The 19,736-nt window shown below is 47.2% G+C and overlaps 3 protein-coding genes across 3 annotated transcripts; 2 read left to right on the top strand and 1 right to left on the bottom strand.

Annotated features, from left to right (window-relative positions):
* The first annotated feature begins 19 nt into the window (after positions 1 to 19).
* Positions 20 to 3,575, top strand: LOC111067113. The gene is made up of 3 exons (XM_022356158.2): positions 20 to 291; positions 375 to 3,224; positions 3,317 to 3,575. Exons 1-3 carry the CDS (start codon positions 199 to 201, stop codon positions 3,329 to 3,331), a joined length of 2,958 nt encoding a protein of 985 aa, XP_022211850.2. The 5' UTR covers positions 20 to 198; the 3' UTR covers positions 3,332 to 3,575.
* Positions 3,576 to 4,617: 1,042 nt separating this feature from the next.
* Positions 4,618 to 11,894, bottom strand: LOC111067109 (transforming growth factor beta-1-induced transcript 1 protein). Its single transcript, XM_022356149.2, has 5 exons — positions 11,697 to 11,894; positions 11,063 to 11,163; positions 6,128 to 6,352; positions 4,801 to 5,034; positions 4,618 to 4,739 (listed from the first exon to the last, which is right to left on the bottom strand). The coding sequence occupies exons 2-5, from the start codon at positions 11,063 to 11,065 to the stop codon at positions 4,662 to 4,664; spliced, it is 540 nt and encodes a 179-aa protein (XP_022211841.1). The 5' UTR covers positions 11,066 to 11,163; positions 11,697 to 11,894; the 3' UTR covers positions 4,618 to 4,661.
* On the top strand, positions 11,586 to 18,653 carry LOC111067102. Its single transcript, XM_022356142.2, has 3 exons — positions 11,586 to 12,928; positions 17,095 to 18,150; positions 18,226 to 18,653. Exons 1-3 carry the CDS (start codon positions 12,000 to 12,002, stop codon positions 18,317 to 18,319), a joined length of 2,079 nt encoding a protein of 692 aa, XP_022211834.2. The 5' UTR covers positions 11,586 to 11,999; the 3' UTR covers positions 18,320 to 18,653.
* Positions 18,654 to 19,736: the final 1,083 nt, after the last annotated feature.

Here is a 19,736-nt window from a genome sequence, read left to right as displayed (position 1 = left end):
CGTGTGAAATCTATCATCAGCATTCATTGTCGTTGGGAATATTTCACTCACTTTAGAAGCGGAGCTTCGACAAAATTTAGTCCGGTTTTACAATCAAACTCAAACATTTGCACGACAAAAAATACATATATATATATGAAAAAATCTCCTCGATTCTGAAGCGAAAAACCCCACAACGAGTAAGAAGTACGGAGCACGATGAGCAGCTACGATCATGCAATGGGCGGCGGATATGCAGCAGCCGCTGACTCCGAGGTCGGTGGCATGGGCAGCAGCAGGTTTGAGTTTCGGGTGAGTCCGCCTCCATTCCATGACCCTGCGTCTGCCCCTGCCACTAACCACTAACCACTAACCACTAATATGCGGCTTCCCAGTTCGCTGGTCCGGACTCCATACAGAATGCGGTGAAGCGCCACAACGACCAGCGGGCAGCCGAGCTGGCCGAGCAGAGTCGCCTGCGGGACGACTGCAAGGCATCGAACGGTCCGATCTTCTGCAAGGTGCGTCGCTCCGGCCACGATGTGCTCAGCAAGTTCACGTCGCGCGACTTGGATGTGGAGACGCAGTTCTCGGTGAGGGCCAATGCCGACGAGGAGGCAGCAGCAGCGGCAGCAACAGCAGCAGCAGCAGCAGCAGCAGAGGAGCAGCCGCCTCAGCAGCTGCTGGATGTGTCCGTGAATATCGTGGAGCGAAAGCGTCTGTGCGCTGGCTGCGACTTCCATCCCCATGCCTCCACCTTCAGGCTGAAGCAGAAGCCAGCGGCCAGGAAGTGCCGCCACAGCCAGAAGCCCAAAACCCAGCCCAGCGAGCAGAGCATTGCCAGCGAGCGCCTGGAGGCCCTGCACCGCGAGGTGTGCAACGAGCTGGACTCGCTGTCGCCCCTTAGGAGTCAGCACGAGGCACACGACGCACACGACGCACACGATGCACACGGGCCAATGTTGAGGGTCGTCAAGCCGCTGCAGCTGGCCGCGCGTCGTGTCAAGGTCGAGAAGAGGGGCCCGCCGGAGCGGCTGGCATTGCCCAAGCTGAAGATGCCGCCCAGTGTGCAAAGGTGGGAGCTGAAGGTGCCGTCCAAGCTGAGGAAGGGTGCAAAGCCTCAGCCACAGCCACAGGCACAGCCACAGGCACAGGCACAGCCAAAGACTCCGATCAGAGCCGAAGATGTGCTGCAGCGGCTTAAGCTCTCGCTGCAGGCGAAACCAGAGGATGCCCAGGGGGACGGCAGTGAACAGGGAACCGAAAAGGCCATCCAAGTGCAGTACAGGGAGCCGGAGGCGTGCTTTGTGGACGTCATACCCTCGGCGATGATGGCGCAGGCCATCGAGGTGAATGTCTGCAAGGCCCTGAATCCCAGCTGCTGTGCGGCCAGCCAGTTTATGCAGCAGCATCGCAGCCTCGAGCCGGAGCCCACCTCGCCGTTCTTTCGCGAGGACAGCGACCTGGATCACGAGTACGCCGACCGCAAGGGCTACCTCGACCAGCTGGAGAGCCGGCCCAGCTACCCCACCAGCCAGACGGCGGCGGAGACGCTGCTGTCCGAGTGCCAGCACCGGCCGATCTTCTTTGAGATGGAACGCTGTCCGCGCAGGGTGAGTCTGCTGCGCAGCCTCAGTCCGCTGCAGTACACCTCCCAGCGATCGGAGGAGACGTCCGAGGAGACGCTGCACACTCCCAGCCGGCGGCAGGCGCCATTGCCATTGCCACTTCCATTGCCATTGCCATTGCCATTGCCGCGTCCCCGCAGCGTCAAGCGATTGCACAAGAAGATGCCCAAAATGCTGCACAAGCAGTGTGCGCCGCGACCCCGCGATCAATCGTCCGGCATGGACGTGACGGCCACCACCCGTCAGCCGGGCGGGCGGGACAAGACGAGCGTTCCGCGCCGCCAGCAGCCCAGCCAGCAGTCGCGCCAGCCTGTGGTCCGTGACAAGCCCAATCAATCGATCTCGGCCTCAGGTATGCCCGGCCCTGTTCCTGTCTCTGTCCCTGTCTCTGTCCCTGTCTCTGTCCCTGTCCCTGCCCCGCTGCCACCTACCACAGCCAGTCCGCAGACGCAGACGCAGACGCAGAAGACGCGTCGCAAGTGCCGCCAGGTGGCGTGCAGCCAGTCGCTGGAGGATCTCAAGTTCGAGAAGCTGGGCATCTACAACAAGATATCGCTGACCCAGGAGCGGATCATCGGGGCGCTGGACCGCCTGCAGAACAGCCTGCTGCAGCTGCAGGTGCCCGAGTGCAACAGCCAGGAGCGAAAGAAGCGGGAGCGGAACGCCTTCGAGTTCTGTGTGCGCTTCTCGCGCAACTTTCTCTATCCGCTGAAGGGCATGATCGACGATGTGCGGCGCACACCGGTCACATATTTCCACAGCGCCACCTCCAACGAGGCCTGCCAGCGGGTGGTGTGCGTCTATGGGCTGATGCATCAGTCGATTGCCACGTACCAGCGCCAGCTGCGCTACTTCCTGCTGGACAAGGTGCCGCAGAAGCTGAGCGCCCTCATGGAGATGATCTACACGCTGAGCAACACGTGCCTGGAGAAGGGCATACTGGACAGACACGATCCGGTGGTCGAGTGCCTGCAGGAGCGCTCCACAAAGTTTCTCACCTTCATCGAGGACATGCAGGAGGAGCGCTTCAAGCTGGCCCGCGAGCAGTACCGACGCGCCCACAAGCAGGCGACAACCCATCAGGCCAATGCCCATCCCCATCCCCATGCCCAGCATCCCCAGCATACCCAGCATACCCAGCATCCCAAGCATGCTCCTGCCAGGAAGCACAAGCAGAACTTCGACCTCAAGATGTGCCTCAACGATCACAAGCTGTACGAGCCGCGGCTGGTGCCCAAGAAGAAGCCCCAGGAGCTGAAGCGCACCCGTCTGGTCCGCACCAAGGCCAGCGTGGCCCGCGCCACCGCACCCGGTGCCGAAAATGCTGCTCAAAATCTGCCCGATATGCTGGTGCAGCAGGCGGGCCTGGAGGATGTCAAGACGCAGGTGGAAATGGATGAGCTGCCGTACATGAAGTGGCTGGGACTGCCCAAGGCAAAGCTGGCCGAACAGAAGGGGCCAAGGGGCACCAGGGACAGCAGGGACAGCCGCCATGCCCAGAAGGAGGATGAGCTGCAGCAGGCGCTGCTCGAGGCATTCCGCCACGTGTCCAGATCTCAGGTGCATCAGGTGCTCGATCCCCTGATGCGTTCGCTTGGCACCATACTGGACGAGAAGGTAAGCCCTAGCCCCAGCCAAAGCCAAAGAATCTTTCTATGAGCAAATCTCTTTCACTTTTCTTCACTCTCTTTCCGTTTTCTCCTTTCCAGATACCAAAACATTAAATTTAACATTTAATTTCAATTGAATTTAATTTCTCAAAATTTATACAGTGAAGCTTTTGGCAAGACACAAGCCGCGAAATTTAACCCAAATTAGACAGGATATTCACAGCAATATTTAAGCCAGCCCACGATGGACTTGCATGTGAAAAGTGGCAGGGAAACTGCACCCAAAACCAAAACCAAATTAAAAAGTATTACTCGTGGAAATAAAGGAAATTATATTGATTATAGTTGCAGATACATACGAATGGATGTGCATGCATTTTGAGGGCATAAAAATAATAAAATAAATAATTAAATAAAAATAATAATTAAAATAAAAATAATAAAATAATAAAATAAAATAATTTAATAAATAAAAATAAAATAATAAATAGAATAAATAAATAGTCAATGCCTTGGCGCAGGCGCTGAGTCTGTCCTCAGCAGCCAATAACAAATTACGCATACGCATGGGCGAACAGCGATAAAAAACAGCGTGAGTCCTCTGAGCTCTCTGCACGGCAACTAAAGAAGCTTAGAAATTAATTAATATTAATATAATAATATTATATTATATAATATATATATAATATTAATATAATAATATTATATTATATAATATATATATAATATTAATATAATAATATTATATAATATAATATATAATATTAATTAATAATTAAAATTGATATATTTTATTTCTGCTCTAGCTAGAGCTCGCCCGTCGCCCGTTCTACTAGCAAAGGGGCACCCACACTTTTATGCACCATATGTGGGAGACTTTCCAATGATTCAAGATTAATGTTTATTCATATTTCATTTATCAGATACTTTTGTGCACTACGAAAACAATCAAGAGCGGCTCTAGGGAGGGGGGGTTACATTCGTTTAATGGGAGGGATAGGCAGGGGGAAGGCCAAAGAGAGAGAGAGAGAGAGTGTGCACAATAGCTGGTGCATATCCACTAAAAAGTATTATAATAATTAATTTAAGCATTAACATCTCCCCACCTCCATCCAACATCCATCGTCATTTTGCTGCTCAGCCTCAGGCCCCAAAGCGCACAGCTGCAGCGCCCGGCAGGTGTTTCAAATGCATTTCTCGTGTTCTTGTCTCATCCAAATCCAAAAATCCAAAAATCCAAAAAATTGTGTCTGGGGGCGGGGCCGGGGCCTTCTGAATTTTATTTACGCGCTGTCCTCGGGGCTTGTTCAACGAATTGCATGACTAACAAATACCATAATAATACATATATTACAAAAGATTTTGAAGTGAATCGGGTGTAGAACTGGTGTGGGTGTGGGTGTGGGTTTGGGTTTGGGTGCTGGTGCGAGTGCTGGTGCAGCTCCTAGCCAGAACAGGCCCTGCACAGCGGCTTGTTCTCCTCCACGGCAAAGGAGCTGGACGTGATGGGAGCGTCGCACTTCTGCAATCGAAATCGAATTAGAAGAGTTTGGGTTTGGGGTTGGGGTTTTCCATCCACTTACCTTGCACTTGAAGCAATCGCGATGCCATTTGGCATTGAGAGCGACGATCGCATTCTGGGTGATCGGCTGTTCACAGCCGGCGCAGCGGGCGGCGAAGAGCTGCTCATAGTCCACACGGCAATAGGGATGTCCGTCCCGTTCGTAGAAGGAGGTGCCCGCCAGCGGCTTCTTGCATGGGCCATTGCACAGGAAGCACTCCTCGTGCCACGACTGTTCCATGGCCTTGATGGTGCGCTGTGGAAGGAAGCAAAGATCTGCATAAAATATTCGCATTGCTTGGCATACTTTCGGGCAAAACTGAAGAGAGAGTAGAGTGGCCAGACGGGTAGACAAAATCAATGGTGCATATGCAATGTACACATGCCTAGTACAAATATACATACATAGTTGTGCATATATATGTATGTACATACGTATGTACATAGTATATACAATATGTAATCATAATCAAAGCCAATCAATCGCGCACACACCCACGTTGAGCTGCGCTGACCTTGCGGCTGGGCAAACAGCAGAGCCGGCGCGCAGGAGGAGTCAGTGAAAATTACTTTCATGGAATGGGGAAATACACTTTACGTTGGCCATAAATCGTTGCAGAATTTTACTGATTTTTAAAAGGTGTTAAAAGTATTTGTACAGCAACTTTGAAGTACCTTTCCCATGCCGAAAAGTCAGCAAGAAAGAAGACCTGAAATCTTCAGGTAATTTTCAGCATTAATGGCAGATTTAATTGAAGCACTAAAAAGAGCAAATCTGAATAAATATATATCTGATTATGTCTAGTTAAGTAGTTCAGACCGTAGGGAACTTTCTTTATAACAAAATTCCCACTCAATTTCAGATGAAAGTGTCAAGGCAAGACTTGCCAAATATTATTGCTAGCGCGGCACATGTGATAATCCGGCGTATAGTTGGAGCCCTCCAAAGAACAAGATTTTGTGCAAAATTAATAAATATTCAAATTTTAGTTAACGCAAAATAGTTGTACGAATTGTTAGCTTGAAGCAGCAGAAATAAATAAAAAGAAAGAAGGCTGAATATACAAATCGCAATCACTTCCCTAATTAAATATGTATATGTATATATGTACATATGTCTGTGTGTATGTATGTACTTGTATCTAAGAGTCGCAAGATAAATGTTGACAATATTCATTACATCGAAGCTCGTAAAGCCGCAGAGTTTATGGCAAACAGACGATGAGAATTACGCGTCTACAAATTGTTGAATGAACGGCAAGAAAGGGATGGCTGAATAGAGGGCTGGACTGGACTGGTACTGGACTGGTACTGGACTGGTACTGGACTGGACTGGTACTGCTACTCACCTCCAAGATGGGCTGCTTGCAGCCAAAGCATGTGCCCGAATAGTTCTTGACAAAGCAGTTCGAGCATACGGGCTCCCCATTTTGAATGTTAAACGTGGCCTCCGCGATGGGCAGCTCGCAGTCCTTGCAAGCAAAATGATCTGGATGCCATGTCTTGCCCAGGGCCGTGATGATGCGCTCCTCGATTAGCTCATTACACTTGTGACAGATAGATGTTGGTTCCGCCTGAAGATAGAGAGAGAGAGAGACAAGGCGAGGGACCATATTAATTTCGATTCATTTCAAATGAAAATCACGTACTTGAAATATTTCATAATACATAATAAATAATTCTGTTTTCGGTGCTGTGAAGGGGCGGGTGACTGGTGGTGGGAGGGGCTGACTGTAAGATTCATCTTCGGCTTGTCTCTCCGTCATGTCACACGGAATCGAGTTCAAAAACCGCAGACGACAGCAGCCAGCGATTTTACGTAACTCAATACCCAAATGCCAAAAGGCCTCAACACAAAGAATATGAATATGAATATGAATACGGATGAATGTGAATGTGACAGTGAATGTGAATGTATGTATATATAGTATAATAAATGATGAGCATCAGCGTAAAATAATTTACAAAACAGCAGCAATAATAATATATTATACAATAATGAGTTGTGCCCCCCCTCGTACCGAGTGGGTGGCTATGAAAGTTCTGCTAAAGTAATTCCCATGTGCACTTTAAAGCTCCCCTTTTTACACATTAGCAGGTGTGGCCCTGCCTTTGTCGTTTCTCCCCCCCCCACCAAACCCATTTGGAGAGTGCCATTTTTGGCCATCTCCAACTGCTCTTTGCATGCAGATTTTCCTGCCCATAATGCACCCGTCTGTACTTGGACCCGAACTAAACACGTTCCAGCCATTATCAGCCCGTGGTGTTGGCCCCAGTGGCCACCCAAGAGGTACCCTTGTAGGCCGAAATGGGAAATTGGGTAAATGGCCACCATTTGGAGATACTTTTTATCTACGCACACTCGAGGTTGCCCAGTGTCAAGTCGCCCTGAAGAGATCCCCCCGGCAAAGTGATCCATGTTTATGGGCTTGTAAACGCTCAGTAAATGCTCATAAAAATGCAACAAAAAAATCATCATAAAAAATAAATATCACAATAAATTGAATGAAACATCAGCAAATATTGTGGCAGGGAACCACACCCCCTACGGATCCGATCCGATTCGAATTGGGGGGGGGGGAAATCTTATTTACATTAGGTCCCCCCGCAACCGCACAAGCACCCCCACCCCCTTCCGCACATTCGCAATTTGCCCAAAAATTTAATTTGCACAAATTAAATGCACATTAAGTTTTTCGAGCACCACACCACACACACCTCCCCCCCTTGCCGGCTTTCCAACCCATCCGCTTAAAATTTTCGCGCCAGATGTGGCAACAATATCAGCTCTCTCTCTCGCTCTCTTCCGCTCTCTTTCGCTCTCTTTTTTTGTTCGTTTTATTCCTTTTGCATAGACGACGGACGTCTCACTTAGATCATCGCTAGAGTTAGAATCGAATTAAACACACACACGCGTAGATGCGGAAAGAGAGAGAGAGAGAGAGAGACAGGCAGAGACAGAGATGGCAGCAGGCAGCAGGCGCAGTCGTGCAGCAGCAGCAGGAGCAGGAGAGGGGGAGTAAGTCAGTTTTTGGGGGCGGCCAAGGGCAGCACTTCCAGAAAACAATAACAAAAGCAACGAAAATAAAATACGAAAAAAAAAATTAAGAAAAATTTTTCAGCGCCTAATGGGCAGCAAACAAAACAAACAAAACTCAACAAAAACTCAACAACCAAACGAAACACACACAGACACAAAGGTCGAAGCTCCAATGCCCTTTCGCCGAAGCAGGAACAATAAATTCAACGAAATTTTTAGGCACATGGGGAGGGGGATGGGCAGGGAGTTCCTATAGATATTGAAGCATAAATATTCTCTATAATTTTGGAGGAATAATCGATCGAGAAAATAATACTAAGAGACAATATTTCCGACTTCTCAAAATATTACCAGCAATAGATATTTGCTATAAAAACTAGCTGTAAAATAAAGAATAGCTTCAATCTATTATCAAACGATTTTCGAAGGAAGTTGCGCCGATTAAACTTTGCATACAAGTCAGCCAATAATATCTGAATATATTGGCAAATAAATTGATATTTCTCTCTTACTACAACTCGAACCCGAACCCGAAACAAAAGCCATCAGTTTGACCTCAAAACGAACTGTTTTGAACCCATAACAAAAGGCGATTAGGCAAAGGCAAAGTATCAAATAACCAAATATATTGATATATATCTAAAGATATATTTGAAGATTGAAGGCATGCAGTCGTATAGGATTGATGGCCATGTTATTGATATATCAAAGATCCCGCATTGTGATAGTACCTTACCCCACTTAACTCCACTTTGTCGCTCCGTTTTTTTGGGTCACTTGCACTTTGGGGTTGCCGCCCGATTTCGCCTGCCCTCAGCTCAATTGCAAGTGCATTTCTTATGGCTGTTTGTTGACAATTTGCATTTCTTATCAGTGCAGGCAGCTGCAGTGCAATCGCAAAATCGCAAATAAAATTTGCAATTCTTACGCTGTGGCAAGGCGAACAATTGGTGCAGCACAAAAGTAAAACAGAAACATAAAGAAAACAACAATAAAACATCAGAGGCAGCGGCAGGAAACAATTGCACAGTTTTTGTACTTTATTTATTCATAAGCGATAATTAAATTATCGAGAGACTGAATCATGGCAGCAAGGGCAGCAAAGCAGCAAAAACAATGCCACACAATTGTCGGCAAAGAGAGAGAACACACTTTCGTGTGGGATAGGTAAAGGGACAAGGAGAGTAGAGTAGAGATCAGCCACAGATTGGAAGAGAACGATGGCAGATTACCCAGAGTTACAGATGGTAAGATGAGGTGGCACCCAGGCACCCAGGCAATAGGGGATTAGGGACTGAGAAAGAGTCACAGAGATATAGATCCAAAGATGAGTATAGAGACAGAGACAGAGAGAGAGAGAGATGCGCAGCGTAGCGCAGCAGGCCTGTGGTAGGCGTCAAGTGCTATACTCTGCTTCTCACATTGTTTTCTCTGTTTGCTCAGCCATGCTTCGGGCATCAATCAAAGTTGTCAATCAGCGGGGAGCAATTGTGGATGATGGTTTGTGGGTCAGGGAGGGGCTACTGTTGCCTTGGATCAGATAATTTGTAGCATTTGTAGCAGACGCCTCCAACAAGCAGATTCCCCATCCCACACACAATCTCGCACACGCGTGTACACAGTGCGTATACGTAATGGCCATAAAACCATTTAAACTGTGAGTGAAATACCGAAATGGTTTTGTCTTGGGTCTTGGAATAAGATCATCTGCGGATAATCAGCAGCGAAACCTGCCACGAAATATCGATAAAGCAGCTGAGCTGCAAAGCTGAACGGGATTGCAGGCAGAGTGGAGGAATAAATTGGGAATAGTGCTCAATAAAAGGGAGAATGAGAAAGGGAATAGCAGAGGATAGGATGTGACCTTGAAAGTAGCTGGATATATGCAGCGGACAGCGGAACAGGACGAGGATTTGGTCAAGAATATTTGCACATAGCTGATGGGAGTCACCCCTTCGACTGCTTTTCAGCGATAAACACCTGCCGTGGGTGCCACTCAACTGAAGCAAAATCTTTGAAAGATGATCCCAAGCAAAGATCATTTAGAGCCAGAGCCAAGCCCAACCGCAGCACCGTTAGTCAGGGCAATAAACCGTTTCCGTTTATCAATCGTTATGGCTCTCATCAAAAAAACAAACACACACACACACTCTCACTCTCGCTCTCTCTCCCGCTCTCTCTCTCTCTCTCTGCCAAGTGATCATGCTAAATGATGATCATGATAATTCTGCTGATGACTCTTCTGCGAGATCTTCTTCAGGTTAAGCAGGCTCTCCAAGCTGCCTGATTTATATGGCTCTCATTTTATTAATCGCACAACAAATAAATCGTTTTGTAAATTGATGATATTTATGTGTAAAAAGTGTGTATGACATCACCATCGGCATCACCCATCGCACACCGCTCAGAATATTTCTGGGCTTAGTTTTAAGCGTGCATTTTGTATAAAAGGAATGAGAGACCGAGAGCCAGGCCCTTGACTCAAACTTTTGCTTTCGCCCACTGAAAAGCAGTTTTTGAAATTTTCCCAAAAAAAAAAACAAACAAAAAAAAAAACAAAAATAAAAACATATAAAGACTGTAACCAGAGTTGGAGGACGCCCACTTGGGACGCACTTTGATGATGGCTCTTGAAATATTTTACCGATGAGGAGTACGTAGCCGCTGAGCCTCTGCGTCTCTCTCTCTCTTTTATTTTGTATTTTTAGTATGGTAATTAACATAAAGTCTAATAAGGCAGGCCAGACCATATATTGGCGAGTGCGTGAGTTTTAGTTATTTTTTGTTTTTTTGGGTAGGCTGCCCAAAAGCCAAATGGATGACGCTGGAGCTGCTGTCTTTGGTGGCTTTGGTGTCTTGGTGTCTGGGCGAACACTCCGAAATTCCGCTCACACATGGCTCACTCGAGGTGAAAAGCAGAAAAGCTGTTAGCGGAAAACCCAAGACAGGCCAAAATAAAAGTAAAACCAATGCGGCGTATGAGCAATCTACAGCAACTCCAACCTGTTTGGCCTACGCCCCCGCAGAAGATCGGATCGGTTCGGCTCGGATTGGATTGGATCGGGTAGGAGTGATGTGAAGTGGAGTGGATCGGATTGAACTGGGGGGGGACTTTAGACTGGAGCAGCCAGCCAGCTGGGCGACCAGTTGGAAAGTGATTTGAATTTGGAGTAGCGCGCAGCACCCCCTTACCCATTCCCGGCTTATATTTACAATACTTGGATAGATCTTTTGGGGGACTTACCATTTTGTTTGTTTGTTTGCTGTTTGATTTCGCTTGAGAGAGATTTTAACTGGTGAAAAAATATTTGTACTCGTAGCTTCAACTCGTAACTGTTTCTGAATCTGAGAAAACAACAATCAGTTGAAGTATATTTATTGGATGACTTGATTTGTAAAAGAAACACAAAAGCACACACATAAAATAATACTTAAAAAAAAAAAATTGGAGTCTCTGCTGAAAGGTTTTGCGGAAACTTGCCACACAAAATACGATGCTGGATATGCTGGAAGAATTTGAATTTGGATGGTGAATAGAAGACGTGCTTCTTCCGGACTACTCAAATAATTTGTTGGCTTAAGGGCTTTCCTCTTAATTCTTTGCAGAGCTTTAGGCAGAATTTGCAGCTGCTTTTTGTGGCCCTATTGGCGTGTATTTCTACGGCTCTGCCAGAAGTTATTATACTTGCCAAAAAAATATATATTGCCAGCAACTCTCCGTACACCCCTCGCTGAGGCAGTGTCGAACGCCTTTTGAAAAACTGTCAAACAATATAAAGCAAAATACTGAATCAAACAATTTCGAGTAATTGCTGCAAATATTAACATTAATTAGTTTATTTTTATTTAGTTGTTTAGTTGTATGTTTTCTTGTGTACCGTTGAAATTTGAGTGGAACGCGGAATAGTTGGATAGAAAGGGCGGCGACAATAGCCGAACAGCAGCGAAGGCAGTCGCGAAAAACAGCGGAGTGCGGATTGTGGATTGCGAATTGCGAATTGCGGAGTCGAATCGAGTCGAATCGAAACGAGGCGGGTCGAATCGAATCGAACCGAACCGGCGAGCGACGACCAAGAAACTGAAACAGAAACCGAAGCGCAGCGCAGCGCAGAGCAGGCGCCAAGGCAGTGACGCAGCAGCGACACAGCAGCGCAGTCAGCAGCGGCATCAGCGAGCGCCAAATGGAGCCAGCAACAGCGGGTGCCGGTCGTCGGCCGTTCGCGCGCAGGCGCCGCGAGCAGCAACAGTCGCAGCCGCAGCAGCAGCAGCAGCAGCGCAGGACACGCCTGAGTCCCGTGTGGAACTCCAACTGGAACAGCGACAAGCGTTCGCCGGCGCGCGGTTCCTCCAACATAGCCGTTGTGCGACCCAGCAGGAGCTCCATCCAAGCCCAGAAGACCCGCCCCGCCAGCACTTGTGTGCATCCCGGGGGATGCAACACCTTCTCCAACCCCTACCTGTCGCTGCTGTACGGCAAGGAGCAGGCGGATGCCGGCGTTGGGACGAACCGGAACCGCACAACGGCCTACGGACGGACCTGCACCATGCCTGCGCCTCCCACTGCCAGTCAAGTGGCTAAGGGCAGACCGCGCACGAGGACCGGCCTAGTCCGCAAGACCGCCAAGTCCAAGGAGTGCCGCCCGCACCAGTGCTCCAGCTTGGATCACATGGTGCCCTGTGCGAAGAAGGCCCTGGCCGAGTCCCACCAGCAGCTGGAGATGCTGCTCACCGGGATCGAGCGGGAGAGCTACCGTGTAGCTGCCCTGCGTCCACCGCCACGCCGCCGCCGATCCGGAGGAGCCCGAGGCCGAGGCGGCTCCAATATCTCGAAGGGCGTGCGCCGCCAGACGGGCAGACCGCCGCCGCCGGCGCCCGCCGGCTCTCCCATGCTGAGTGCCCGCTGCAAGGAGAATGCACCGGAGGACGCGGAGCATATCCGACACCTGGTACCGTTGGCCTGCAATCCGCAGCTGCTGCCGCCGGCTAAGCGGGAGGCGCTGCTGGAGCTGATATCGCGGGCCGAGCAGCACGACAATGGCATAGTCGAATTGCTGCGGCCACCCATGGGCAGCTCCTCCAGGGACACCAGGCTGACGATGCTCCAGATGCTGTGAGTACCTTACTCTCCCTCTCCCGCACTCTCTCTCTGTACAGGGGCTGGGCAGGAACAGCATGACACGGCGGCAGAGGTAGTGGCAGCGCCAGCGACAGCGGCAGCGTCGGCCAACTGTGAATCCAAAATGATGTCATCGTCGGCCGTCAGCTGCGTGCGCGGAGAGCGTGCGAGAGGCAGGCAGGCAGGCAGGCAGGCACACTCTGTTCTCCACTCTCCAGTTCGTCAGCTGGCAATGCTGCGCTGACGCCATCGTCGTCGCTGCTCCGCTGCCGCTGCTTGGGAGTTACTCACTCACCTCTGCCAGCGACGCTGCTAGGCGATGGCAAACAAAAAAACAAAACAAAAAGCACTGCTGCTTCTGCTGCCGCTGCTGATTGGAATACCCTTGCAGAGGGTATTATTGCTAGAGACCTCTTTCGTCTTTACAGGGCATCAGTATTACCCCAGCTTAGGTCCTTCTGCTCGTCTGTCCGTCTATTTATTGTAGATATTCCAAGCAAGCTCAAAGATGTATATATACTGACCATATGTATTGTAATATAGGTATGCTTTTATGTAGATATAGTAGGTATGCCTCTCATGCCTATCCCAGCAATTTCTGAACGCATAACTCCATCATCCATGGGCTGCCATGGTTCCGCCAAGTGTATCAAACACTTCGACCTGCGTGGCCGACTATTTCCACTGTTGTTTTGGTTTTGTTTTCCCTTTTCTTGCTATTCGTTTTTTTGTTTGTCGCCCTTTGGCGGCGATTAAAATAATATTTACTACCAACTGGGAGCGCTCTCTCTCTCTCACCCACTCGCTCTCTCTCTCTCCAAGCGGCAAACTTCCTCTCCCACTCTCTCGCTGCTCCTGCTGGCTGCAGGTTAGGGCTGTCCGGACAGCTGACATGCCCTGCCTCGCGAGGCTTAGGCCCACTATCTAACTGTTGCCAGATAGGCGGCAGCGGCGGCGGCGACGCTCAGGGCCGCTTCTGCGGGCATGTCCCATATGGTGGGAGGTGTACGGTGCTTAGGTCATCGACGGGTTCGCTTAGGCCGAACCCAAACACGCCGAGCTGTGCCGTGCTGTGCTCGGCCCTGTCGTACTCTCACTTCTTGGGTGCAACTGTTCCTCTTGTTTCTGTAGTTTTTGCAGTTTGGTCTTTTCGCTGATACGAAGAACTTTCGTAATCAAATACTGCGATCGTCGTGTGCTAATCGACAACTGTTTGCAATTGGAATTTGCGTTATATATGTATGTATGTATGTACATATGTATGTTTCTTTTTTTGTACCTGGCACATAAGAGGGTTATATTTTGCCAACTAATTTTGCACAACTTTTGCCCGACTTGTTGGGGTTTATTGAATTTTTCAACGTCAAAGTGTCAACCATAAACTCATACATGTACATACATACATATACTATATATCTGAAGAAGTGGCTGTCTGGCAAGCTGTAAAAAACGAGCGTTACGTCTCCTTTGGGGCATCAAAGGATCCAATGAACCGAGAGCCCTTCACGAATATGGCAGCCGTGGCGTGCCCCAGGGCAGCCCAAGCAAACAGCAAGGCCAAACAAAAATCCCAAGCAACATTTTTTTGATATCAACACGTCAAAATGTCTGTCCGATAAAATTTGATACTTTTCATTGAGCTTGGGTAATAAATAATACCACTTGCTTATTAATATTATCAATTTTCCATTAGAACTGCGGTATGGCGATATGCTACAAAATTATGTCTCAAAGTTGCACGTATCAAATGATCGAATTTCATTTTTTTCGATATGATAATAATTGTTTTATTAATTCTATTGTTTTATTGGTCTAGTGCACTAAAGAAATCTATTATAGAAATTAACTGCCTCTTGCATAAATTCCATGCTAAATCTATTCACAACTTTTTATACCCATCATTCGATAGAGTAAAATAAAGGGGTATATTAGATTCGAATAGATGTACATATGTAACAGCCAGAAGAAGACATTTCTGAGCCCAAAAATTTTATATTTTCTTGATCAGCATCAATTTGGGAGTCGATATAGCCATGTCTGGCTGTCAGAGACAGTTGGAGCAACCAGGTACCAAATTTTGTGTGCATTTCAGTATATTTCCGGTTTTTGCCCCCTTAACTCGAAAAAAAGTGTTATTCAAATCATTAAAGATACAAAAGAAGCCGAAAAAGTGGAATCATAAAAACTGGTCATATCTACTGCACTGTGGAAACAAACACATTGAGATCCGATTATTATATTTTAGTAAGAATTAAGCAAACAATTTTTGGTGAATGACTGCCCTGTGCCGAACACTCTCCCTCTCACTCACTCACACAAATTAGACAGACTTCCAGAGAGTAAAAGTTGAATTTTCATTGCTGAAACTTACCCAAAGAGAGCGCACCTTTCCCTACCTATATATCTGAAAAGAATGCAACCTCTCATGAAGTACTTTTGGTAGGTAAATCTCTTAGAACATAATCCAGTGAAGTTCGATCAAAATCTGACTGATTTGTGGTAGCAGTATTAAATAATAAATGCAATAAATTCGAAGCTTAGATAATCCATTAATGCACCTTTAATCCAGTAAATTTACAGTAAATGTCAAATGGGATTGGGATTTAGCTTAGCCCTTTTTCGCTGGCTTCTTTGGCTGTGCCCTTTCGATAACCTCGATAAATCCCCTCCCACCGACCACTTTCTCGCACTCAATTTGGATGACTTTACTTCGTCATTTGTGGGTTCTTCTTTTCTATTTTTTGAGACACGATTTTTTGTTGCTGATGCGCTTTATTTGTTTGATCAATAAATTTTAGCGCTGCCATTTAGCGGGCTGCGAGAGAACTCCCGCCGCCCGTTAGCCCCCTGGCCATATCTCTCTCTATCCATATCTATATCCATCCCACTCTCCGACTGTAGAGGTTGCCTCATCACTGTATTTTGGCGGTGTTTATTAATTAATTCTTCTACGGTTTTTGGCTTCTCCATTTCCCAGTTTGATTGTGTCATATTATTTACGTGCGCTATCACTGCGATTCGAGGGGTCGGATAAGATGGAGAGGGGTTTGAAGGGGTGTAGCTGCGAACAAAGTCGAGAACAAAACAGGCACAACCTTAACCTCAGTGACCCAGACCCCAGACCCCATGCCCCCATGCCCCCAGGCACCAGGCGGATTCATACATAAGAAATGAATGAATGAATGAATCGAGTTGTCATACACTTGGCGGCAAATGTGTTGCACAGGCTAGCGCATGAAGGTTGCCAAAATCAAAGTAGATATATAGGATGGATGTTTTTGGAATATAGGATATTTTCAGCATTAAAGGTAGTGTAAAGCTATGCAATTTATTTAAATTTTAATGCTAAAATCTCTATATGAATTAAAAGGGGGGGGGGGGGGGGGGGGGGGGGGGGGGGGGGGGGGGGGGGGGGGGGGGGGGGGGGGGAAATTAAATTTAATTTAATTTAATCTTTTAACGTTATATGATTTAACAATATATGAACAAAAAAAAAAAATTCATCGTATATCCCTGAAATCGATATATGTACGTATGTAAATATTCCTTTTTAAAATTTTTTAAATTTAAATATAGGTAATTTAATTAAAATTCCTATTTTTTAATTTAACTATTTTTTTAATGATATAAATTCCGTTGCTTGAACTTTAATAAAAATATGAAGTATTGTCCCTAAAAATGCAAAAAAAATGCCATCAAGGGGCTTTGAAATATTGTAAGCTATACTTTAATGTAAATTAAATTAAATTTCAAATTTAAAATTCTGAAGAATATCAAAAATGTTACCCCAAGTTACCATACCCCATACGCAAGTACCCCAAGTAAATAAGGTAATATATTGCTCAGAAATATTTAGTCTCCTCCCTGTCCAGGGTATTCAAAATAGCTGATGACTCTTTTCCACGATTTGTTAGCATTTTCCTATTTCTGGCATTGGCCTTGGGCGCTTCTGCTTGCCCCACTATCTATGTATCGTGCGTGCGCCGACCGCGTGTGCAACTCTCAGGGGGTGGGTGGGGCGTAGGAAGGGTTGTTGCGTGTCGGTAGTCCATATGAAACTTAATAGCAGCTGGAATCCCAGGCTGATGCAATTACTCAAGTCTATAAATGTATCTACTACACCTTCTGTGTCTTCTTCCCCCTCCCCTTCCCCTCGCTAGACCCCTGAGCCTGGACGAGTGCCCGTATGTCGAAAATATCTGGACAGGACGTCAGGACTACCTGTATGCGGCTGGATGCGGCCAGCAGCTGCCTGAGAAGCTCCGAACCGAAGATGAGCGCTTCAAGGAGGCAAAGATCCTGCGCAGTCGCACCGGTCAGGTGCTGCTGTCGCGCACCCTCGAGGAGGAGCTCAAGGACGAGAAAATGGTGCTACACTTTATGGAGGAGGAGCGCAAGCGGCGCCAGCAGCAGGAAGCGGCTGCTGCCTCGCAGCCTCTCAACGAGCGCCAGCAGCAGGCGATGCGCGAGCGGGCCGAGCTGGAGCAGCACAAGCAGCTAGTGAGCCAGTGCCGGGAGCGGCGGCGTCAGCTCGATCTCAAGAGGGAGCTGACCGAAACCCGCAAGAGTCAGCGGAAAGGGAAAATACACCCTCGCAGGATGTTGGCCAAAGTTGTTCCCGAAAGCGAGGATGACGAGCAGGACGTTGCGCCCTGGTCCAATCTCCGGCGGTCTAATAAACCCCCACATATCGTCCACCGATCCGTGGCCAAGGCAGACGATGATCCCGATCTCGATGCCCTGAATGAGCTCCTCGAGCGGCGGCCAGATGCCGCTACAGATTATCAGCTTCATGCTCACGACATTGTTCAGCCTGAGATCGAGGATCAATGGAGGGACGCTGCATCGTCATCCTGTTCCCGGGGCAGCAATCAGCCCTCAGAAATCTTCGAGCGATCTCTGGCGCAGGCACACGAAGAACCCGATGCCCTGAGGGAGCTGCTCGAGCGGCGGTGTCAGTTCCAGGTACATTCTCAGGCCATGATTTTCCCCAATAGCGAGGATGAAGAACAGGACACTGCACCCTCAGCCATGCTCCAGGGCAGCAATCAACACTCAGACAACTTTCAACGATCCGTGGCCCAGGCAAACGATGATGATCCCGCTGCCGATCTGAATGAGCTCCTCGACCAGCGTGACCTGTTCCAGTTGCATTCTCAGGCCTGTTGCCTCTACCAAACTGTCCGAAGCTCTACGCCCTGGGACATCTGTGCAGAGTACGAGATCTGAGATTATTTACACTTCAATCTGCGTCCTCCATACTGAAACTGCCTCTCTGTCTTTTTTTCCAGGGTGGCCATGACCTGCAGCTTGGAGCTGGTGGACGGCTTGTTGGACTGCGCGTTGAATGGCAGTGAGACCAGCGACAAAGAGCTGTCCGTATAGCGAAGGCGCAGACGTTAGTGCTGCCTCTTCGCTTATGGCAAATACACAGCACACAGACACCCCTTCGTTGGCCCATTCTGGTGCTCCACGTATGCTCAAAGTGTGAGCAAATCCCAAGTTCTCCAGTTGTTGGACACTAATCTAAGCGTTAATTCCAAGTAAATTGAAAGTAATTTAAATCAGATTTACCCAAAATAATAATCGTGTACCCTTCAAATTTTGTTCTTCAAATGTAATACAAATTCTTTACCAGTTCTAACTACTACATACATACTACTTACATACATACTCGTACGTGTTTGCTACTGTTTCTTCTTCGCTGCTTCCGTTTTCGCGCAGAGCCTAAAAGTAGGCAATATTTTGATATAAAAAAATGAAAGTAAATTCTTTAGATCAATAGTCTGCACGGCTCTATTTCGTGGGGATGGTGCTGCACTGCCGCTATACGTACAGTTTAAAACAGCCACCAATACAATAAAAAAAAATCACACACATAAAGATCCCTTGGCATCATTCAATGTTCCCATTAAAATCCTATCTTTACTTAGCACGAATAAATGATCAAAGCAAATATACTGGCAAGTATTTCTCTACGCAGCATATATACATACATATTTTGCATTATACCACAAATTATAAACATTTCTAGCCCCTAAAATGCATATTTTATGTAGGATTAAAGTGGATTAACGTTTTATCTGGAATATACATAAATATGTTGACCAAAGCTACACTACACTAGTTCTGTATTGAGTTTAGAACTGGACACGTTCCGAAAAGTTCTCGTCAACAAATGCTGTATAAATCCTTGAATTTAACTGAGTTTTTTAGATTAAAATTTGAAATGCAACCGATCAATAGCTTCATTTAGTATGCAAAAATAATTAATTATAGATGTTGTGGATACCCCAAGTCTATCACAAAGGGTGGCATCATGCCAGGGTTTTTTCCCAGACCAGCTCTTGCCCATTGATGTTGGGCTGTAGTTACCACACATAAGACATATTTTACATGTGGTAGTAGTAGTAGTAGTAGTAGTTTGCTTATCAAGTCTCTAAATTCTTTCGTTTAAAGTTGGTTGAAAAGTCATTCCACGCTTTAATTGTTCTCGTATCAAATTAAATTCAAATTCATCAATCTATACAGGGGTGGTATGTGGTATGTGGTATGTGGCATGCAACTTAGCAGCGCTTAGCAACTAACTATGTTTAGTTTACGCCCTAGACTAAATTATGGAATTATGCTGGTTCGTACTTAATTCAAATTACTCTTAACGTGAGTACGGGGGGGGGGGGCCAAGTGGGTGGGTGAATGTTGAATCTTGAATGTAGGAGGGGCGGGGCAGGTGATGTCAACAGTGGCTAGTCATTGTTAAGTCTAATCCTTCGTAGTTTAAACTAAAACTAATTAGCTTACA

Source organism: Drosophila obscura, unplaced genomic scaffold (assembly GCF_018151105.1).
Source record: "Drosophila obscura isolate BZ-5 IFL unplaced genomic scaffold, ASM1815110v1 contig_73, whole genome shotgun sequence".
Lineage (NCBI taxonomy): Eukaryota > Metazoa > Arthropoda > Insecta > Diptera > Drosophilidae > Drosophila > Drosophila obscura.
Note: the sequence above shows the minus strand (reverse complement) of the source record. Positions and strands in the feature narration are given on the sequence as shown.

Bases quoted from the DNA above. Each gene is read 5' to 3' on its own strand.
- LOC111067109 (XM_022356149.2), bottom strand. The intron at 5,035-6,127 runs GTGAGTAGCAGT...TTCCTTCCACAG, and splicing joins GCAAGCAGCCCATCTTGGAG to CGCACCATCAAGGCCATGGA. The intron at 4,740-4,800 runs GTAAGTGGATGG...TTTCGATTGCAG, and splicing joins GCGATTGCTTCAAGTGCAAG to AAGTGCGACGCTCCCATCAC.
- LOC111067113 (XM_022356158.2), top strand. From the start codon at position 199: ATGAGCAGCTACGATCATGCAATGGGCGGCGGATATGCAGCAGCCGCT. The intron at 292-374 runs GTGAGTCCGCCT...GCGGCTTCCCAG, and splicing joins GCAGCAGGTTTGAGTTTCGG to TTCGCTGGTCCGGACTCCAT.
- LOC111067102 (XM_022356142.2), top strand. From the start codon at position 12,000: ATGGAGCCAGCAACAGCGGGTGCCGGTCGTCGGCCGTTCGCGCGCAGG. The intron at 12,929-17,094 runs GTGAGTACCTTA...TCCCCTCGCTAG, and splicing joins CTGACGATGCTCCAGATGCT to ACCCCTGAGCCTGGACGAGT. The intron at 18,151-18,225 runs GTACGAGATCTG...CTTTTTTTCCAG, and splicing joins CCCTGGGACATCTGTGCAGA to GGTGGCCATGACCTGCAGCT.